Source organism: Diabrotica undecimpunctata, chromosome 8 (genome assembly GCF_040954645.1).
Source record: "Diabrotica undecimpunctata isolate CICGRU chromosome 8, icDiaUnde3, whole genome shotgun sequence".
Classification (NCBI taxonomy): domain Eukaryota; kingdom Metazoa; phylum Arthropoda; class Insecta; order Coleoptera; family Chrysomelidae; genus Diabrotica; species Diabrotica undecimpunctata.
Genome location: NC_092810.1, coordinates 106,928,357 through 106,948,781, shown reverse-complemented (window position 1 = coordinate 106,948,781; position 20,425 = coordinate 106,928,357). Strand labels below are relative to the sequence as shown.

Genomic DNA, 20,425 nt, shown 5'->3' with positions numbered 1-20,425 from the left:
AAGTAACAATTTTATTTAAAAAAAAAGTGTACATAACTAAATATTTCCTACTATTCATTAAGATTTACATTTATTTTAAGTAACTACATCATTTTTAAGTATGAATAAACTTATTTAGAATTATGGTAACAATAAATGACCAAGTGGTGTTCAAAATTTTCTAACAAAAACTTGTGGCTTCTGTCTGAGTACATATATTTATATATGGAAAAACTTCGTTCAACATCAACTGATGTAACGGAAGCATTTTTCAAACTAACCAAAACATTTGGTTCTAAATTAATTGTTTCCGAAATATTTCCAGCTAGAACACTGACTACTTCAGAAAGAATATGGTAACCTTTATTTTTTTCCATAGTAGCTTCAAATTTTTTTAAAATATCTTTTCCAATATTACCTGTACAATGCTGTACTTTCGAACAATGACAGTTTTGGTGATTCTAACTGAGTAATTGTTTTTTGAACAAAACTAAAATTTGATTTTATATATGAAAGTTCTTGTTGAAGCAAGTTACTCTGAAAAGTTTGTTTAGAATCCAAAAGAGATTGAGAACTTTCGTCTGATAACGTATCAATTATGTTCTTTATTTTAACAAAATGATCTGCATAAAAATTAGCTGCTTCTAACCATGTTCCCCATCGCGTTAAAATAGGTTGTGGTGGAAGAGGAATGTTAGGTAGCATTTCTTTATAAAGTTGAATTCTTATAGGAGATTTAAGAAATACTTTTTTGACACTGGATATCATGGTATTTACAAGAGGAAACTTTTTTCGTATTTCCTCTGCAACTCTGTTTAATCCATGCGCTACACAAGTAACATGTATTAAATCTGGGAAAAATATTTTTAAATTTTGTTCTGCTTTCACCATATAAGGAGCAGCATCCGATAAAATAAGCAGTAATTTATTAGAAGGAATAGTTGTCGGAAGAAAAAAAGTTGCTAATGTTTCTTGTATAAAACGCGAAATTGTTAAAGCATTTGTTTTCTCAAGTTGCTGGCATGAAATAAGATGAGATTTTGGTAAGGTATCTTCTTTAAGAATACCAATCAATAAATGAGCAATATACTTTCCTGAGGAATCAGTGGTTTCGTCTACAGATATGTAAAAATAATTATCTGCAATTTCTTCCTTAATATTAATTAACACCGACGAGTATAGCCCGTTCAGATTATTTCTTCTTAGAGACCGATCACTTGGAACATTAAGTTTGCAATATTTCTTTAGAAACGAACTAAAATTTACATTTGCTAATTTTGAAAGCGGTATGTTTGCAGACACTAATGCGCGACACAAGTCTTCATTAAAAGTTTCTTGCTCATCTAATTTTTTTGAAGTAGATTGGAACCATTTAGCCATTGAAGTTTGATGTTTTCCTCCTATTTTTCCTTTTTTTTGCAATGTGTGAAGCAGTTCTCACATGTTGGTCTATTTGAAATTTCTTCTCACATGCTATCTATAAATAAAAATAAAAACCTTTATTTTAACCCAACCTTTAAAATATAAAAATATACAAGGTGTTTTTGGTTAATCAAATAACTGGTTTGGAAAAAAAAACACTCGCTAAGTGTTTTAAATGCAGTATTAATCCACAAATTAGTTTTTGTTACTAACCATTAGTACATCATATAACTTATTTTAAAATTCAACACAAGTTTTTTTTTTGTTAATTCAATTACAATAAAAATAATTGTGTTTTAGAATAGCTGACTTCATAAAAAAAAGTAAAGGTGAAACATTTTTCTAAATACACACCATTGTATTGTACCATGGACAATTTTTTCTCACTAAAGGAAGCTATTTTTCATTTAAAAACAACCTACGAGTACTAAATTTCAAGTAAATACGTTTATTGGTTTTAAAGTTATTGTTGTTATTAACTAAAATAATTAAATTTTTTTTAAATTTAACACCCTGTATCTCGAAAAGTAAATAAGTTATTAACTATATCGTTTTGTTCAATTTTTCGAGAAGTATCTACAGTCAAACGTTGTAAGTGTCATTTGGAAACACCCTGTATGTATGAAATATTAGATATTTAATAGAAAATATTAGATACTTACAATTTTGCCACAGACTGAACAGTAGATTTTTCCCATATCCATAGACAGCTCTTTATAAGGTTTAATCCAAGTTGAAGCACTGGTTGTTTTAGGCATTATAAAATCACAATCTTCCTTTTTCTTACGCACAACGAGTGTTTACGCTTTGAATATCAAAACAATAATGATTTACAAATCTGAGCATCAAATTAGAAATGTTTAGGTACCTAATTCAATAAACTGGGAGATGTTGGAAAATCCCTAAATTAGAAACGAAACTATTAGCCGTTTACCTGCTGTTAAGATACAATAAATTGTAGATAGATTTGGGGATTAGATCATAAAATGCAAATGAGCGAACCCTTAGCGATTATCCAATAACTGAATGCCTCAGTGACCGAGACTTTCTAAGAATGTTGAGGGCTACTTAAATTGATCTTCTTTGAAATTGTAAATGTTTTGTACCTGTAGAGATTACGTACTTAGATCATTTCTTGATTAAAATGACTACAAAATTTTATACAAGAATTGAAATAAATTGGTATGTTTAAAAATTTTCAAATACAGTATAAAAATCTGAACTTTTATGCACTTTATGCAAACTTTTATACAAATATGCCAAAATATGAAATATTTGCATAAAATATGCACAATATGCAAAATATGCAATATGCATATTTGCCGAAGTCTAGTCATGATGGTCGCCAACATTTAAAACGATTTGGCACTAGAATAGCAAGAACATCTTACAGAAGACGCCATAGAGCTATTAGAGGCATTTGAAATGTAGTACTATCGACGTATGTTAAGAGTCTCATAAATACACCACACAACTAACACAGCTTTTCTCTAGAGGCTAAGAAAAGACAAAGAAAATATTAGCACCCCAAAGAACATAACATTGGCTTATTTCGGCCACTTAAGCATAATAATAAATACCGACTTTCAAAGTTAATTCTACATGGCAATATTGAGGGCAAGGGAGGCTCTAAACGCAGATGTAAATTTCGCCAACTGATCTAGTTTGAGCTGCTATGAATATAATAACGATAGAAGATTGCCACCTGTAAAATTAGGGCTACTATTGAGCCTTGAGGGTCCTATTTGCTTACTCCAGTTTTAAGGAATGGTGGTTATTAAAATCTTACACGAAATAGTCTATTTTCTAAACAAAGTACTTGATAAAATTAAGGCAATTTTACGACTAAGCAATTTGCGTAAAAGAAAGTGTAAATAAGTTTCCATACATTTAAATGGGACAAAATAATAAAGGTAAATTTTGGAAGAATATTCACTTCGATTCTATAAATATTATTTTAGACATCTTCGGTTACATTACTAAAACATTTCGTTCTGTACAATTAGTATTTTTTTACAAACTATTTTTTATGTTCCTTTACGGCCATTTTTATTTACTTTAACTTAAATTGTTTAGAAGACGATTATTTTCCGTCTCTTCAATTAAAATTAATTTCTATAAACACTTTGTGATTAAAAATTAATTTGTAATGGTAATTTTAGTAAGTCGACTTTTAATTTCCTTTGACGTAAAGGACTGACTGTTTTCTTTTTGATCTGTTTTACTTGTCGTTTGGTTTTAAAACGTAACTAATCTGTTTTAGATATTATAATGAACCAATGCCATTTTTTTAAAATAAAATTAATTTTTGTATCGTAGATAGGTATATAAACTCCGATCAGATTTTCAAAGATTTCGTATTTCTCACTAAATAATCCTATAATATTTTCATGACACTTTTTTCCTTATTTATCTGACCTATATGAATATTTATTATAGAGGAGCTTTGAAGGTTTTGTTGCACTAATACTATTATTTTCTCCTGTCTTGTGATCTACCGCTACAGTAGTTATAAAAATCCATGAGGTAACGGTTACAGTTTTCTGATGTATCTATTCTATTGTATTATTCTGATGTATGTAACTTCTCGTAATGAAATAAAAGCTTTATTTGGAATCTTATTTATTCTTTTAGTAAAAAAAGAAAATTATGTAAATGTTCAAGAAATATGGGCAAAGACGGAATCGGTATGATACGGGTCAGAGCTGCATTTGGTTACAAAACGAACTCTTTCTCCTTCGTGCTCTTCGTTTCGATGATGTTGGGACACGAAAAGATCGTGAAAAAAATGATATTAGCTGCTATTAGAAGTATATACATAGTCTTTCTAAATAATTGTATAAGTAATTACTGTTTGGAGAAATACGTCACTATAGACGAAATGCTTCACCCTTTTAGAGGACGATGTACAATACATGCCACAAAAGCCAGCCAAATATGGCATAAAACTGTATGTACTTTGGTATAGCAGGTCTTACTATACATGGAATTTCGAGATATATTGTGGAATACAAAGAGACGGCGCGTACAAAATGTTCAAATAAACCATTCGATATAGTATAACGTTTAGTTTCTCCCGTAAAAAACTCCAAAAGAAATATAACTATGGATAAGTATTATACTAGTTATCCTTTAGCTGATTATCGCATGCAAAATGGCCTTACAGTTATTGGCACCTTGAAGAAAAACAAAAAAGAACTTCCTCCCCAATTTCTTCCGAATAAACTGTGAGCCATTGGATCTTCAATATTCGGGTTTCAAGACATTGTCCCTAGTTTCATATGTTTCTAAAAGAAATAAAGCTCAAGTATTGCTCTCTACCATGATCGATACAGACGACATAGACGAAGATACAGACAAACCAGTAATGATTTTAGAATACAAAAGAACAAAAAGTGGCGTCGATACGGTTGACCAAAAATGTGCTTCCTACACGATACAAAGGATTACCAGAAGATGGCGATTAGCAATATTTTTCGCATACTAGATTTAGCTGGAATAAGTTCCGAAGTTATTTATAATTGCACTAAGCCAAATATGTCGCCACAAAGAAGGAGAAAATTTTTACTTGAATTATGATTCTCCCTGATGAGGGATCATTTAGAAGACCGATGGAAGATACTTCCAAAAAATGTAAGAGAGTTTCTGTTGCCTTTTCAAAGTGCCAAAGAACCCACCAGCACGGTAAACCAAAGTAGAAGTGGACGGTGCCATATATGCAGTGCACATAAAAACAATAAAACAACCATTTTCTGTGACTCCTGACAATAATTTGTTTGCAAAGACCATAGTGAGAAAAAAATTCAGTGTAATATGTGTTTGTATCCTTCAATGGAGAAAGACTAATTTAACTATTTTGTATTTAGATAGTTTTCTTTTTTGATCTTTTGTGAGAGAATATTTTTTATTGTAAACTTTTTCTTTGTTTTTATATTTTGTGCCTGAGTCGTTACATTATGTTAAAGTCATACAATAAATTGCTAAAAATATCGCTTTTCTTTTTTGGGTCGTTTACGAACTTTTCTGACAAAGTTTTGATAATTTTTAACTTTTAATACCATTTTTTCTATGTGCGGCATTAAGTGCCACAGTGTGTCCACTCATGTAACTCTAAGAGACGTGTCTGCTGGAGGGTTAAGGATATTGACGATCATCACGGCCCATTTTACTGTGTCTGCAGCAGTTCTGAAGAGTTCCATTATTGTTTTTCCACTCCACTGCTTTAAATTTTTCAACCAGGATGTGCATCGTCTCTGTGGTCGCCTTTTTCCTTATACTTTTCTTATATAATTAATTGCATCAACTCATATTTTCAATTTATTAATACATGTCCAAAGTAGCTCATTTCTCTTTCCTTTATAATGATAGGTAATTCTTTTCCTTTTTTCATCGTTCTTAATGTTTTCGTGTTTGTTTCGCGTTGTGTCTATGATATTTTTCACATTCTTCATTAACATCATATCTCAAAGCCAACAAGTTGACGATTTAAGAAAAAAAAAATGAAAAGTGGATGAGAGTAGCATAAGATAGACAGGATTGAAAACGCGAGAAAGAAGTCTATAATTAGTAGTGAACTTTTGAGGGTGGATGATGATAATGATGATGACTTTTATCGTATTGAATACGCTCAGGCTGTCTAAATCCGTCATTGTTTATTTAGCTCACATCTTAGGTTATTGTATTTGGGTACTTTCTTTAAAGCTGTTTTTATAACGTGGATTGGACTTATATATCGAATGTAACGAAATTTTCCACACTAAATAATTTCGTATGTCACGTTACGCTAGCGTTACGTCAAGGTACCGGTCGTTTTTTCTCAAAATATACAATTTTTTTTTAAATTATCTTTTTATTTCTGTTAAAGACCTACTTATAGTCGTCTAATAAATACTTTTTTATGGTAAAGTTCAAGAAAGCAAATTTCGCCGTTAAATGGTTCAACTGGTTTATAAAATATATTATTAAAACATCCCCTATCTAAAGGCCACTACACAATAGAAGCACACATATATTGAATGCTCCTGATAACTATTTACATGATAATAAAAAAAACAGAAAAAAAATCGTTCTGTTATTTATTCCAACGAGACCTGCTATGACACCCATGATACGGACAAAAGCGGGAGTTTAACTATAAAAAAAACAACCGGAAAGTGCCAAACAAAAGGTCCGTCAAATAGACGACAACGAATCAAAACACTGCAGGCTAAATCTAAAAATATTTGGTATCGAATTGTTCATTATTTTCTGCAAAATATCATTTAAATTAATAAAACATATTTAAAAATAGTATAAATCAAACTATTTATAAATTTACAGCATAATATTGGTTTTTTTTATGAAAGTTGAGATTTTTTGGAGGAGTGGGAATACGATCGGGAAAAGGCGTGGTCGTACTTCACAGTAATCAACCTAGTAATAGAAATGTAGGGACAAGCTAATTACGCATAATTATAACTTTTCTATTTAAAAACTAAATACCAGATCTTATATTTAAATTTCCAGGTAGAATATTATGATAACGTATTAATTTGTTAACTAAAGTTGCTGCCCAAATATGAACTTTAACTGAGTGTTGACGTTGCATTTTTCATGTATGGGAAACGAAATATTATATTGTAAGCAATGACATCACAAGAGACCAGGCCGATAATATTTGAGTTTATCGTCTAGCTTTTAAAACAAAGAATGTGTGGTTATTTTAAAACAGTGAATCTTAATAAGTATAATGCCAGATAATGAAAGTGACAATAATAGTGCTACAGAAGAAAATCTCACCGTTCTGAGCCAGCGTTCCCGAAATATGGTTCCTGCAAGTAGAAAACCAATTTGCACTAGCAAAAATTACAAGTGACGCAACAAAATTCAATTATATAGTTGCTAATTTAGAAATGGCATACATATCCGAAGTGAGAGACATCATTGTATCACCACCAGCTACAGACATGTATGTAAAGTTAAAAACAGAATAAATTAAAAGACTCAGTGCATCACAACAACAAAAAATTAAAAGATTACTCGAGAATGCAAAATTGGGCGATCGAAGACCTTCTCAATTCTTACGACATATACAGTCTTTAGCTGACACAACGGTACCAGATAATATAAGATCTTTGTGGTTAGGTAGACTGCCATCCTCTACACAGGTTATTTTAGCTACTCAATCAAGTGCTGATTAAGACACAGTGGCCGAGCTAGTAAATACAGTTTTCGAAGCCGTAGCTCCTAGAACACAAATTTCGGAAACGGCTACTTCTCTCGAAAGCACCATCGGAAAATTAACAGTCGAATTACTCAACCACAAACTAATACATACCGTCGTAATCACAGCCTCTCAAGAGAAAACCACACTATAGAAACAGAAGCCACAGCAGGAAACATAATAGTGACATAATATGCTGGTATCACTAGCGTTTCGGTGATAGTGCTCAAAAGTGCACACCTCCGTGCAAGCACCAGGAAAACAACACAGGCAATCGGTAAGTGCGGTATCCGATCCAAGTCCAAAGACACCGGGGCAGATTTGTGAGTGTTTTTGTAGTGTGAGAGAATACATATGAACTATACGCGGCCAATGACAGTGTGATCGCAATAAATGGTTATGTTAGCTTGACATTAAACATCAGATTAAGGCCTGAGTTTACGTGGCGTTTCATAGTGGTGGATATTTCAAAAGCCTATTATAGGAGCTGATTCTGTATCACATTTTGCTCTCCTAGTAGACATTGCTAACCAGTGCTTAATAGACAGTACTACAACTCTTCGAACGAAGAAACTCGTTAAATATTGTTTCGGTAGCAGCGTTAAGACAATCTCGGAAGTGTCGCGTTACCATACGCTGTTAGCTCAGTTTTCGCAAATCACGCAACCCGCCGGTATTCTGAAAGGCATTCAACATCAAACCAAGCACTATATCGATACAATACCAAGGTCCACCCGTTTTCTCTAATCCTCGACGATTAGCCCCTAACAAATTTCAAATGGGCTAAAAAAGAATTCGAAAATCTTCTGCGACTAGGCATCATAAGATCATCAAAAAGTAATTAGTCCACACCACTACATATGGTCCCGAAGAAAGGTGAGGAATATAGACCCTGTGGAGATTATCCACGTCTAAACCAAAGAACTATTCCAGACCGAAAACCAATTCCATACATCGAAGACTTCGGTCAGTCGCTAGCTGGTAAGATCATTTTCTCTACAACAGATTTAGTTAAAGCATACAACCAGATATCAGTAGCCACCGACGATATACCAAAAACTTCCGTTACCACACTATTTGAACTGTACGAATATTTATATATGCCTTTTGGTTTAAGAAACGCAGGACAGACCTTACAGCGTTTCATAGATGAAATTTTACATGGCCTTGACAATAAAAGATTTGTTTAATTTACTCTACCTTACACTTGCAGACAAACAGGGATCCACAAAAATGGCTTTGGTTTTTGATAAACCCAAAACTCGCTGACAGCCGCCCAAATTTAGTATTAACTTGTTAAACTTTTGCACAACTTTTCTAAATAAATTTATTTAATTTGAGTCAGGAAACATACAAATAAATAAGAAAAAAGCAAAAATTTTGATTTTATAATTTGAATAAAATTTTACATTTAACTTGGGGTATTTCGGCGCGGTCAATGTATTTCGATTTTTAATTTTAATTTTAATAACTATGGACAAATGTATCCGAACTGTTAATGTTCAAATTAAAAACAAAATAACGATTGTTTTAAAGAATCGTACGCTCCTCTTCGTATATTGATTCTAATAAAAAAATTGTGTTAGAAATTTATGAATCTTTCTCTTTGGCTAATGCTATACTTAAATATAAAATCTAAAAATATTTTCTGGAAAGTTTTAGATTACCAAATTAAATATTAAACAGTTCACATAACAATACACGGTATGAGTAAAACGCGCAAAGAAAAAATGATTTAATTTTCGTGTAAGCCTTTAATGGTCGACTAAATTTGATTGGAATACGATAGATTGATTGATTTTTATCAATCATAGTAGATGATTAAATAAATTTTATTTCGAGGTACTTTTTTTGGTGGGGATTAATTGGGTGATCGTGCATGAACGTGTTACCTGACGTTGCGTTTTTGTTCAGTGTTGTTTAACATTTCATCATGAAAAGACTTAGTCCGGCAGAGCGTCTAGAAATTATTTAGCTGTATTACGAAAATAAGCGTTCTATGAGGAACATGTATCGTGCAATTAGAGCAACTTATGGTCCCCATAATCGGTCTAACGAACGTAGAATTCGCTGTACCATCAGTAAGTTTCAAACCCAGTTTTCATCTTCATTTCAACCCAGTTCGACGTTGCAAAAAATTAATGTATATAGCGATCCGAAACTTTGTGTATGAACGCCGTACTGTATCAAATATTTGGTTAAAATAAGGTCGGTTATACTGATTTAGATGAAACTTTAGAAATATCTAGTGCATCAATGTCCAAACAATATAAAACAAAACGAACAAAGCTTAAGATTGAGATAAATCAGAATCTTGATTCTGGTTAGATTGGCAAATTTGCAGCTAAAAAAATTAAAAATTTCATCTAAAAGACACCAATTGACTATATGATAACAATCCTAATCGTGAAGTCATAACCGAAGTTGAGTACGAAGTGGTTAAGATCAACGCAAAGTCACTGAAATGTTGGAAATAGCCTATATGAAATGATGAAATTTGTTATGTCTTGGACAAAGTACTACTTCTTCTCTTTTTATGTGGATTTGACTCTGTTTTTAAGGTGCTTTCAGTAAGTTATCATTCCATCGTTTTCGTGGACTTCCTACTGATCTTCTTCCTATTAAGAAACCGTCACTTGCCATCTTTACTCCTCTATTTGTTATTATTCGGCTTATATTATCGTTTCATTCTACCCTTCTATTTCTTACCCAGTTCTTGATGTTCTCCACTCTGCATCTATGTCGTATATCTGTACGTCTAGCTCTGTTCCACAGTGTTTTACCATCAACTGTCATCCAGATTTAGCCATACGGCTCACACTTCCTCTGAGGAGAAAATTAACTTATTCCATATACCTACGGTATCAAAAGGATTGAGCTCTGGTGGGACCATAGTGTCTTACCATTAATTTTTCTAAGTGTTTTTATCTCTGCTGTTTCCAACAATCTTTTTGTCCTCTCTGTAATAGATCATGTTTCTGCTACGTATGTTATTATTGCTTCATTGTTCATTCCAGTATTGTTTCATTTAGGCAACCTGTGGCTCTGATTCTATTCTCATTCTTCCACTTCTGTTTCGAGATTTTGATAGCTAGATAATGTAGTGCCTAGATATTTTAAATCCATCAATGTTCTATTATCTGACCTTCCAACTTCAATTTATATCTTAGTAAATTTGCTTTTATAAACATGCATTTTTGTCTTTTTGGGTAAGTTAACCTCTTAAATTTTCTGGCGGTTTTATTAAGTTGGTGCAGCATAGGTAAAAAATCATCTTCACTTTCAGAGAGTAGTATTGCGTCGTCTGCATAGCAAATTATTTTAAGTTGTTTTTCTACCATTTGGTATCCCTTTTCAGTTCTTACTTTTTCATTATTTCATCCATCATCGGAACAACAGAGGACTCAGGGAATTTACCTGTCTTATCCCGTTGTCAGCTTTAATAGGGTCGTTTAGTTCTTTTTCTACTTTGACTTTTCTTTTGTTGTTTTGGTAGATATTTTCGATCGTTTTGATAAGTCCTAGAGTTATCTCTCTTGCGTACAAGTGGATAACGTCCTTTAATTTGACCCTGTGAAATGTCTTAAGGTCCACGAAACATAGGAATGCCAGTTTGTTGAATTCTGATGATTTCTCTTGCACTTGCCTTATTATAAATATAGCGTCGGAGCGGGTCTTCCCGACCTAGAACCTTGTTGTTCTTCTGCTATTAATATAATTTCGTTCAGTTTATTTGTTATCATTTTGGTTGCTAGTTTTAGTGTTGTGTTTAATAAATTATTTTCTCTGTAATTTTTGGGGTCCGATCTGTCTCCCTTTTTGAAGAGAAGTATTAGGATTCTTGATCACCATTCTTAAGGATTTTTGTTTTGTTCTATTATTTTTTGGATTAGTTATAATAGTTGTGTGGTAAGATCTGGTCCTCCGTACTTTACAAGTTCGTTCGGTATTCTATTCTCTCCTGGTAATTTTCTATTTTTTTATTTCCTTAATGCTTATGCTTCCTTTACATCTTCCTCCTTATTATTTATTTCTTCGTTTGTCGTTACCTCTGATGTTGGTGGTTCATTATTGTCACCTTTAGCAAATCGGGATCAAAAGTAGTCTGCCCATTTTTCCGTCTACATGTGTTTTGTTTTTATTAGTTTGCTCATCTCGTTTCTTTGTCCTCTAATCATTCTTCATTTTTTTTGTGTTCTGTAGAAGACGTGTTTCATCTGTTTTGAGAAACTCCAGTGTTTCCATTTTATTTGTCTGTTCACTGGTTATATAACTGTTGTGTTTGTGTTGTTCTGTATTTTAAAAAGGCTTTCTTATTTTCTGCACATTTTGTCTTCACATAATCCTTTTCGATTGTTGCTACCTATATCTGCTGATTTAAGGCATCTTACGTCGCTTATTTTCTATGGATGTATATCTCTATTGTCTATAGCATAATCTATCATAGATCTGTTTCCACGGGTATTATTAAATGTATATTTGTGTTGATATTTGTGGTTAAAAACAAAGTACTTGGAGTTGTCCTTTGTGGACAAAGTACTTGGTACCGTAAATTCACCTAAGAAAATGACAAAACCTAACTTGCTTTCTGTACCTAAATGCGACTGATAATAAACGAATTATTACTCACTGGATTTTTGTGTTTTAGGTTAGGGAACTGCTATAACGTGAGACACCTTTTAACTTAAATGTGCTTGTTGTATTAGAAGCAGAAAGCAGTCGTACGAGGTCGATGGAAGTTTAACCGAAGAATGTTGCAATAAGTGAGGCATCAGACAAAAATGTATTATATCCCTGCTGTTATTTAATACCTACTGGGATATCATTTTTAAACATGCTTAATATAAATAATAAATCAATGATGAATTGAATAATTATCTTAGGTAAGCTGACGCGGCTGAGATAGTCTCTAAAGCCTTTAAGAGCTATTGGATTGTTTAAATACGACAGGAAAAAAATAGGCCTTAAAATGAATACTTCAAGACAAAATTCAGTATAATTAGTCGCCAATGTCACGACAATTCTTCTCTACAGATAGATCAACGGAACAATAATAGAGTTACTTACTTTAAATATAAGAAATGCTACATTACAGACCAACTAAACCCAAATAAAAAAATTAAGTGCAAAATTGAAGCAGCTTACATAGTGTTTCTAAAAATTAAACTATTCTACTGTAACCACAGCGAAAACTTGATATACCGTCAAAGAATGATCAAAAGCTATATTTGGTTAGTGTTGTTACATGGCACCAAGACTTTTACTCTGAAGGCCGATATGATCAATAGCTCAGAGGTGTTTGAGATGTGGTTGTACAAAAGAATGTTCTGAATACTCTGGACAGCGATGCAAACCAACGAAGCTCTGTTAAATTTTGAAAACTAATAATATAAGAAATATTTTATACTTTAGACATGTCCTTAGAGGAGGCCGGTACAGAATCCTTCAGCGTACCATGAAAGGAAAAATCAAGTACCGCGAATGAATTGGAAGATAGCAGATGATAGATAGATAGATAGATAGATACGTTGATTGACAATTTTTACACACTACAATTTACATAAACACTACCTGTCATGTCACAATATAAATAAGTCACTTATGTTTATGTATACACAGGTAATAACTAAGAAAATAATACAAGAACACATAATATAACATATACAATGAAAAATAGAAATATAAAAATATAAAAAAAAACAATTTTAATTTTACTAGTATACAAACAAGAAACCTGAAATTTGAACCAAAATATGAAATTTTGAGACTCATCATAGAGGGAAAGGTTCAAGGTAGAAGATTTGTTGGCCAAAGGCAGAATTCTTGGTTAAAGAATCTACGTGATTGGTATCAATGCAGGTTGATTGTTTGGTTAAAGCAGCAAGCTCAAAAATAAAAATAGCTATTATAATTACCAACTACGTAGGTAGACGGCACACTAAGAAGAAGATGTCAGAAACATTTGCGATTGAACAGTAAAACGCCGTGCCGTGCCAAAGAAGAACTGCTATAATAGTAATTTATTTTATTTCGGCTTAATGCTAGCTATTAAAATTAGGTTAATTGTTATTATAAGCACAAACAAACTTTAATTTTGACTATCTTAAATAATAAAAACTTTTAATAAAATTTTAAATTGTGTTAATTATTTTCCATACAATATCGAAAATAAACAAATTATATATTAAAAGAACAGACTTTGCAACGGTATGACGTTTTTTTGCATCGTAGTAATTTAACTAATAAATAAACTATTCGTAAATCACTAAAGACTACAAGGGTGTCAAAAAGCATTCACGATCGAAAAAAGCATTGATCCGAGGGCAGTATAACTCTCGCAAAGAAAAAATACTCGGTCAAACACCTAGCAAAATGTATATTGGATGGACTTGTGCTAATAAGGCTGAGTGTGGTAGAAAATAAGCAGAAATCAGCTCAATGTCATAACAGAATTTCTTACTGGACATTAAGGAGATAACTATATCAAATAAGACTATTTCATGGAAACTTAAGTTGCAGACTCAGTAGTAAAGGACCTGAAATAGTTAATTATATCTTGCATCACTGCGAGTCATCAGATCGAAGGTGGCAAACACTTTTCAAAAACTACTAAGTGATTCCAACAGGATGGGTATTAGTCATTCTCTAGACCTGTATGGGTTGGAACAGGGTTCGAGTATACTGAGATGAATGAAATATGTACAATAAGCCAACTAGCTACAGTACAATTGGTTTGCAAGAGACGGTTTCCATGGAACAAAAACTAGTAACGTAGTTGGTGTAAAGTAGACCCATCGTATGAACTACTTTGCATCACATTTCAAATAGAAGTATTTCAAACCCAAGCCAACATATTATTTGTAAATTAGGTGAACATATACATAAAATCGCTTTTATTGATTTAAGTAATTAAAAAATGTTTTTCATTCTTATTTGGGTGGGTATTTAAAAATAACCTTTTACATAAAAAATATTATAAACTAAGTAAAACCACTAAAAACGTATTAGACATTACCTTGTGTTATTAGTATTAATCAAGTATGATTTCTACTCACCTGTGAATGAATATACTTGGAGTACCTCCTACTATTTATAACCAGTATTAATAACATATTTGCACCTAAAACACCAACGGTGACAAGAAGAACAAGAACTGCTTGAACAACATCACCAAAAGTTAAAGCGGAGAAGAATGTAATGTGCATATACCGAGGATGGTTGCAGCTGCTATTTGCAAGAGCAGGTGCTACCAAAATGGTAACTTTGTGTTGCATCTTATGAAACATGGAGTTTGATTTTGAGCATCTGTAATAAAAAAATAATTATATATGAGTTTATCTCATGTATAAAAACAGTTAAAATATATACAATATATAGACTGCATTTATATAGATCAAATATTAATATATTTATATACCAGATTTGGCAATTATTGTGACTTATGAATTTGTATTAAAAATATTGCATACCAACATTTCGTTCACATTCAAGGAAGGAGCGTTTCGTGTTCTAGTGATTTTTATGCTTAGCATTGAAGCTACTTCTTTAGATAAGGTTCAAAAATACTTTAGTTACTGTTATATTCTTCATTTCGTGAATCTTTGCGCTTGTATGGCTACATGTCCATCGACGATTTTTCTTCTTTACTTTTTTCTTTCGAATGGAAATAATTCTGACAATTAATTATAATTTTGTAGGTTATGCGTCTAAATAGTTCAACTGAACCGCAACCAAATCATTCACAGAGATTGCGTAGATACAAGATTTTACTTCTTTATTCACTTCTTGGGCCTTTGATTTTTTCCTGTAATTCCTTACTAGTTCGCATTTTTCACCTCTCATGATGTGCCTCAAGTATTCCAACTTCCTGATTTTTATGGAATTGAAAACTTTGCAATTATTTCGTAGTTTTTCAAGAACTTGTTTATTTGTCTTGCGATACATCCATGATATTTCCAGAATACGTCAGTATTACCATATTTCGAATGCTTGCAGGATTTTAATGTTTAATTGTTTCAGTGTCCAGGTCTTAACTTCACACAAATTGGTGGAGAAAATATAACATTAAAGCATTCTTATACGTAGCGTTATATTGATATTGCGATTACAGAGAAGTTTTCTAATTTTCTTAAACGTTTTCCTTGTAATTTCAATACCGCATCTTATTTCTTTTGTCTGATTAGCATTTGTACAAAGATGACTTACTTGATGTATTTTCTAGTACTAGCTTAATTTTGATGTTTTACGCTAATGTGAATGCCATAAACTTGGTTTTCTTTAAGTTTATTTCTAATTCATATTCGTTGCAATGTATTATATATTCAGTTGCTGGGCAAGGGGTTGGAGTTACCCCTTCAATTCTTCTACCATGTGGTAAAGGTAAACAATCCCATTTTAGAAGTGGCAACATGGCTTTTGGTTTAATCGGAATGCGTTGGTAATTTTTGAACACGCTTTTAGTAAGTAAGGAACAGTATTATTAACATTTTCAAAATTTGGTAAAAGTTACAAGCTTTCGAACATGGACATCCGTCTATAGTAAGTATTGTTAAAACGTGCTTTTAAATTGTTATAAAAATGTAATTAGAAAAGGGTAATTACTATAGATACTTATTCTTCAGTTCTAGACCAAATTTTGTTATGCAAGTATTTCAAGTTTTGTAATATAAACTCAAAAATGTTGATGTCACCGTATGGTAGCACTAGCTGGTCCAGTTAGACAAAAAATATTGTATGTGTATGTATAAACGTCTTGCGTGTTGCGTATATATGAGATCAGAAAAGCTAGGCGTCTTGTTTGTGTGTTAATAATTGTCTAGTATATTCTCTCTACATGTGATGATCTGTCATTCTCTGTACATGTCTGTGCTAAATAAGCTGTTTTTCTTCTATGATGGTGGTTGTTCACTCCATGATTTGTCTTATTCTTTTATTTCTTACGTGCATCATTCTTGATATAGCAACAGGTATGCGCTAAAAATCCATTTCCAAAGCAAGGAGTTTTGGCTCTGTTCTATTAGCGATTTGCCATGTTTCGCATACAATGCTTCTAAAAATGCTGTCATATAGGTGTATTTTTTATTTCGAGATAGTTTCTGACCAAAGTATTGAGTTTATTGCATCGTTTGTTGTTTTTTTTTTATGATTCGGTTGTCGATTTCTGTTTTAGTGCATTTAACTCTTTCCATATTTAGCCCCAAATAGATATATTCGGAACAATACAAAATTAGATTTGCATCTTCTAAGTATAGTTCATCGTTTTCAGTTCCTCCTATGCTATTTAGTTTTTGTTAACATTTAGTCTCCATGATTCGTATTCTTGTATTAATCGCTACGTCATAAATAGCACATCTTTCAGGTCCTATGCGATGACGACTTGATAGTCCACAAAATAAAAAGTCTATAGGGTTGTTTCATCATTTAATGGTAGATTTAGTAGATTTATTCAAGAACATGATCACCTCCATTTATTCAGTACCTCAGGCAGACTACGAAGAATGTTAAAGATAAACAGCTGTCTTGACATAGTCTCTTATTAACGCTAAAATGTGGCAGCCGTAGCTCAGTGGCTATGTTACTGGCTTAACAAGCTGGGGGCCTGGGTTCGAATCCCGGCACCGACAAAAATTTAAAATTTCTAATTTAACTGAGCTGCCACCGTGCTTTGGAAGGCACGTAAAGCCGTCGTCCCGGCTAAGTAAGTAGTCGTTAGGTCATGTTAGGGGCGCTTGCGCGACCTGAAAACCCTAACACTAGACCTTAGCCAGAAGGTTACACGAACTTTACTTTTTTAACGCTAAAATTCTCAGAGATCTGGTTGTTAATCTTTATTTTTAATTAAATATCGTTGTACAATCGTTGCATTGCTCTCACAAGTATAATATTACTAGATGAGCTTTCCAGTACTTGCCATAATCTACACAATGATAATGTATGAGAAGTTTTTGTTAATTGTACAAATAATAGATGAGTTGGTCTATCCCTAGCTATTTTTTGTCCTTTAGTTAGGTTAAAGTATAAATGTGGTCAATGCAAGATCGTTCAGCTGAAAATTCTGCTTGCTGTTCCAGCTTAAGTGGTTTATATTCGTTTTCGACTAAGAGTTTCATAAATATTTCGTACAATCTACTGAGAGTACATGTAACTGAGATGCAGCGGTAGTTTTTTTAGTCTGTCTTATCTTCTTTTTTGTAAATCGCTGTAATCCATTTTTTTTTTCAACTTTCAGGTATACTATCTCCGTCTAGATATTAATTCAAAAAGTTCTTTCAGTAAATTAACAAGCTTAGGTCTTGCAATTCTTTAAAGTTCAGCGGGATTATCTCTTGTCCATAGGGTTTTTTCATAATTTTTATAAGTTTGGCAATTAGTTCGTCTCCGATGTTTATTTCTGGTCCATGAATTTGGTATCTTCTGGGTGTTTGTTGGAGACATTTAGGTCTGGACTCGTGTAGTCCTTTTCCATAATGACTTTTAAATACATTGGTGTTATGGTTTGTATAATGGCTGTAGTTATGTCCTAGCTCCTTAGATTTCGCGTGAATCTCCAAACCTCGCGACACTTGCTTCCATCTAGACATGGTTCCATTTCCTCGCATTTTCTTTTCCCTATTTGGTTTTTATGTCTTATAACCATTTTCTTGTAAATTCTTTGTAAAATGCGGTATTGATTTTTGTTGTCTATTTCTTGGGAAGTAAGCCATTTGTAATACGCTCATTGCTTTATGTGTTTCTGTTGTTCTAGTTTATTACTTCATAATATGCTATTATTTATTTGTCAATAGGTTCGGGATAGGTTCGTCGATAGGTTTGGGAGGTAAGCCATTTGTAATACGCTCATTTTTTTATGTGTTTCTGTTGTTCTAGTTTATTACTTCATAATATGCTATTATTTGTTCGTCAATAGGTTCACCTCTTCTTTTTCCAAGGTTTCGTATGGAGCTCCCTTTAGCGATTCTACTATGTGGGCATAAAGTATATTTGTGTAGTGGTTTACATATTATGTACTATTAAGTCTCTGGTCCTGGTCTGGTTTGTTCTGATATATTTTTCGTGTGCTGTCATCGCAAAGGCTGTCTACATTAAGGTTTGTGTAACTCTAAGTTTTTTCGTAGTTTTCGATTGCGATGTAATTGTTTTTACGTTTATATTTAAGCTCGAGATTATAGTAATCTCAAGTAATGATCCAATCCACATTCTATGCCTCTGTGTACTCGAATGTCTTGTATTTTCACTTCAGATATCTGCCTTACTAATTAGGTAGATTTTTATTTAGATGTATGTCTTAGTAAATTAATTTGTTTTAGGTAAATTAAATACTTAAGCTGTTACTTTGCTGATTCCAATCTCGCATAAAGCAGGAAAAGGAGGAGCAACCTCGTAAAAAAACCAAAGCTCAGCTGGCACCAGCTCATAGCATCTTGTAATGGTATCTGTCTATAGTAACAAAAGTCTAGAGTAAAAAAAATATAATTGAGTCACAATGTTTGGAGGAGCTAAATAACCAATTCAAAAAGATGAGGGTAGGCTGAGAATTAGTCTAGGGGGAAAAGAGCCTATAGAAAAATTACCTGGTGCTCCAGTTTAAGGAGTTAAGATATAAAACAAATATAAAACATCTAAAATTAAATGTATGGTTCTCACAAAAACAAAAAAGGAAGGTACTAAGTTAGAAATAGTAGATTAAATTCATATATATTATGCTTATTATTATCAATTTTTAAAGCTTAAAGGTGAAGGACACTAACCACTTTAGTAATGTTAATTAATAACCATATTCTTAATGTATTGTTTGTAAAGCTAACTACCTGGCCTTCGTCATCATTAGTGTAAGTCAGTAGTAAAGGGTGCAAAGACGAAACACGTCGGCACCTCATAATGGCCAGGTAAACTACGGCAAAACTCACCAAAATATGAAAAGATACTAGCACTACACAAATCACGAAAATACGCCATATTCAAGTGATTTTTATGATTTTTACGATTGTTATTTACGCTGCGGAAAGATGGACCATTAAAAATCAGTTTCTAAACGTATATTGTTTTTCAAAATGTGAGCCGTCCGTAAATTGATAAGGACCATAAACATAATATTTTAACTTAAAATTAGTAACTAGATACATAAGTAAAAGAAGGCAAGGTTTGGTATCTGGCAACATATTTATGGAAAAATATCCTTTAGGATAATTATGGTAAATAAATAACATGACCATTAATAATTATCGAAAACAAAAGATCATCATTAATAAATCTTATCCACTGCTGAATATAAATCTCCCTCATAAATCTGCTTCGATTTTGTGCCTCTTGGATCCAGATTTTCTGGCAAGGTTTTAGATCGTCATTCCATTCCGTTGGTGGACGACCTCTACTTCGGTAGATATCATCTCTCGGTCTCCATTCCAGTAGCTGCTTTCTCTATCTGTTATCTGTCATTCAAGCCATATAATCTGCCCAGTTCCATTTCATATTATACTATATTCTCTCTTATTTTCTTTGTAGCTTTAGTATAGAGAAACATCCAACATAGCATTCTCCATCGCTCTTTAATCCGCACGGATCTTTTCCACTTTTTCCCTTGTCATGGTCAAAGTTTCTTTTTCATAAGTCAACTTCAGCAACACACATAGAGTAAAGATTTTTCTTTTAAGACATATTTGGATGTCGGACGATTTGAAAACATAGTTTAACATTCCGAAGGTTACCCAAGTCAGTTTTATATGACGGAGAAGCTCAACGGTTTGATTATCTTATTTTGTGCGAATGAATCTTGTTTCTACGCATATATTTTGACTGACTATAAGATTTTCATTATCTAGATTT

General features: G+C 32.5%; 1 protein-coding gene across 1 annotated transcript in view; it reads right to left on the bottom strand.

Annotated features, from left to right (window-relative positions):
• LOC140447820 (trace amine-associated receptor 1) overlaps positions 1 to 20,425 on the bottom strand; it is an 832,360-nt gene that overhangs the window by 507,242 nt on the left and 304,693 nt on the right. Inside the window, exon 3 of the mRNA XM_072540699.1 lies at positions 14,659 to 14,908. Within this exon, the coding sequence (XP_072396800.1) occupies positions 14,659 to 14,889 (231 nt within the window). The 5' untranslated portion in view covers positions 14,890 to 14,908. The remainder of the gene's footprint in view (positions 1 to 14,658; positions 14,909 to 20,425) is intronic.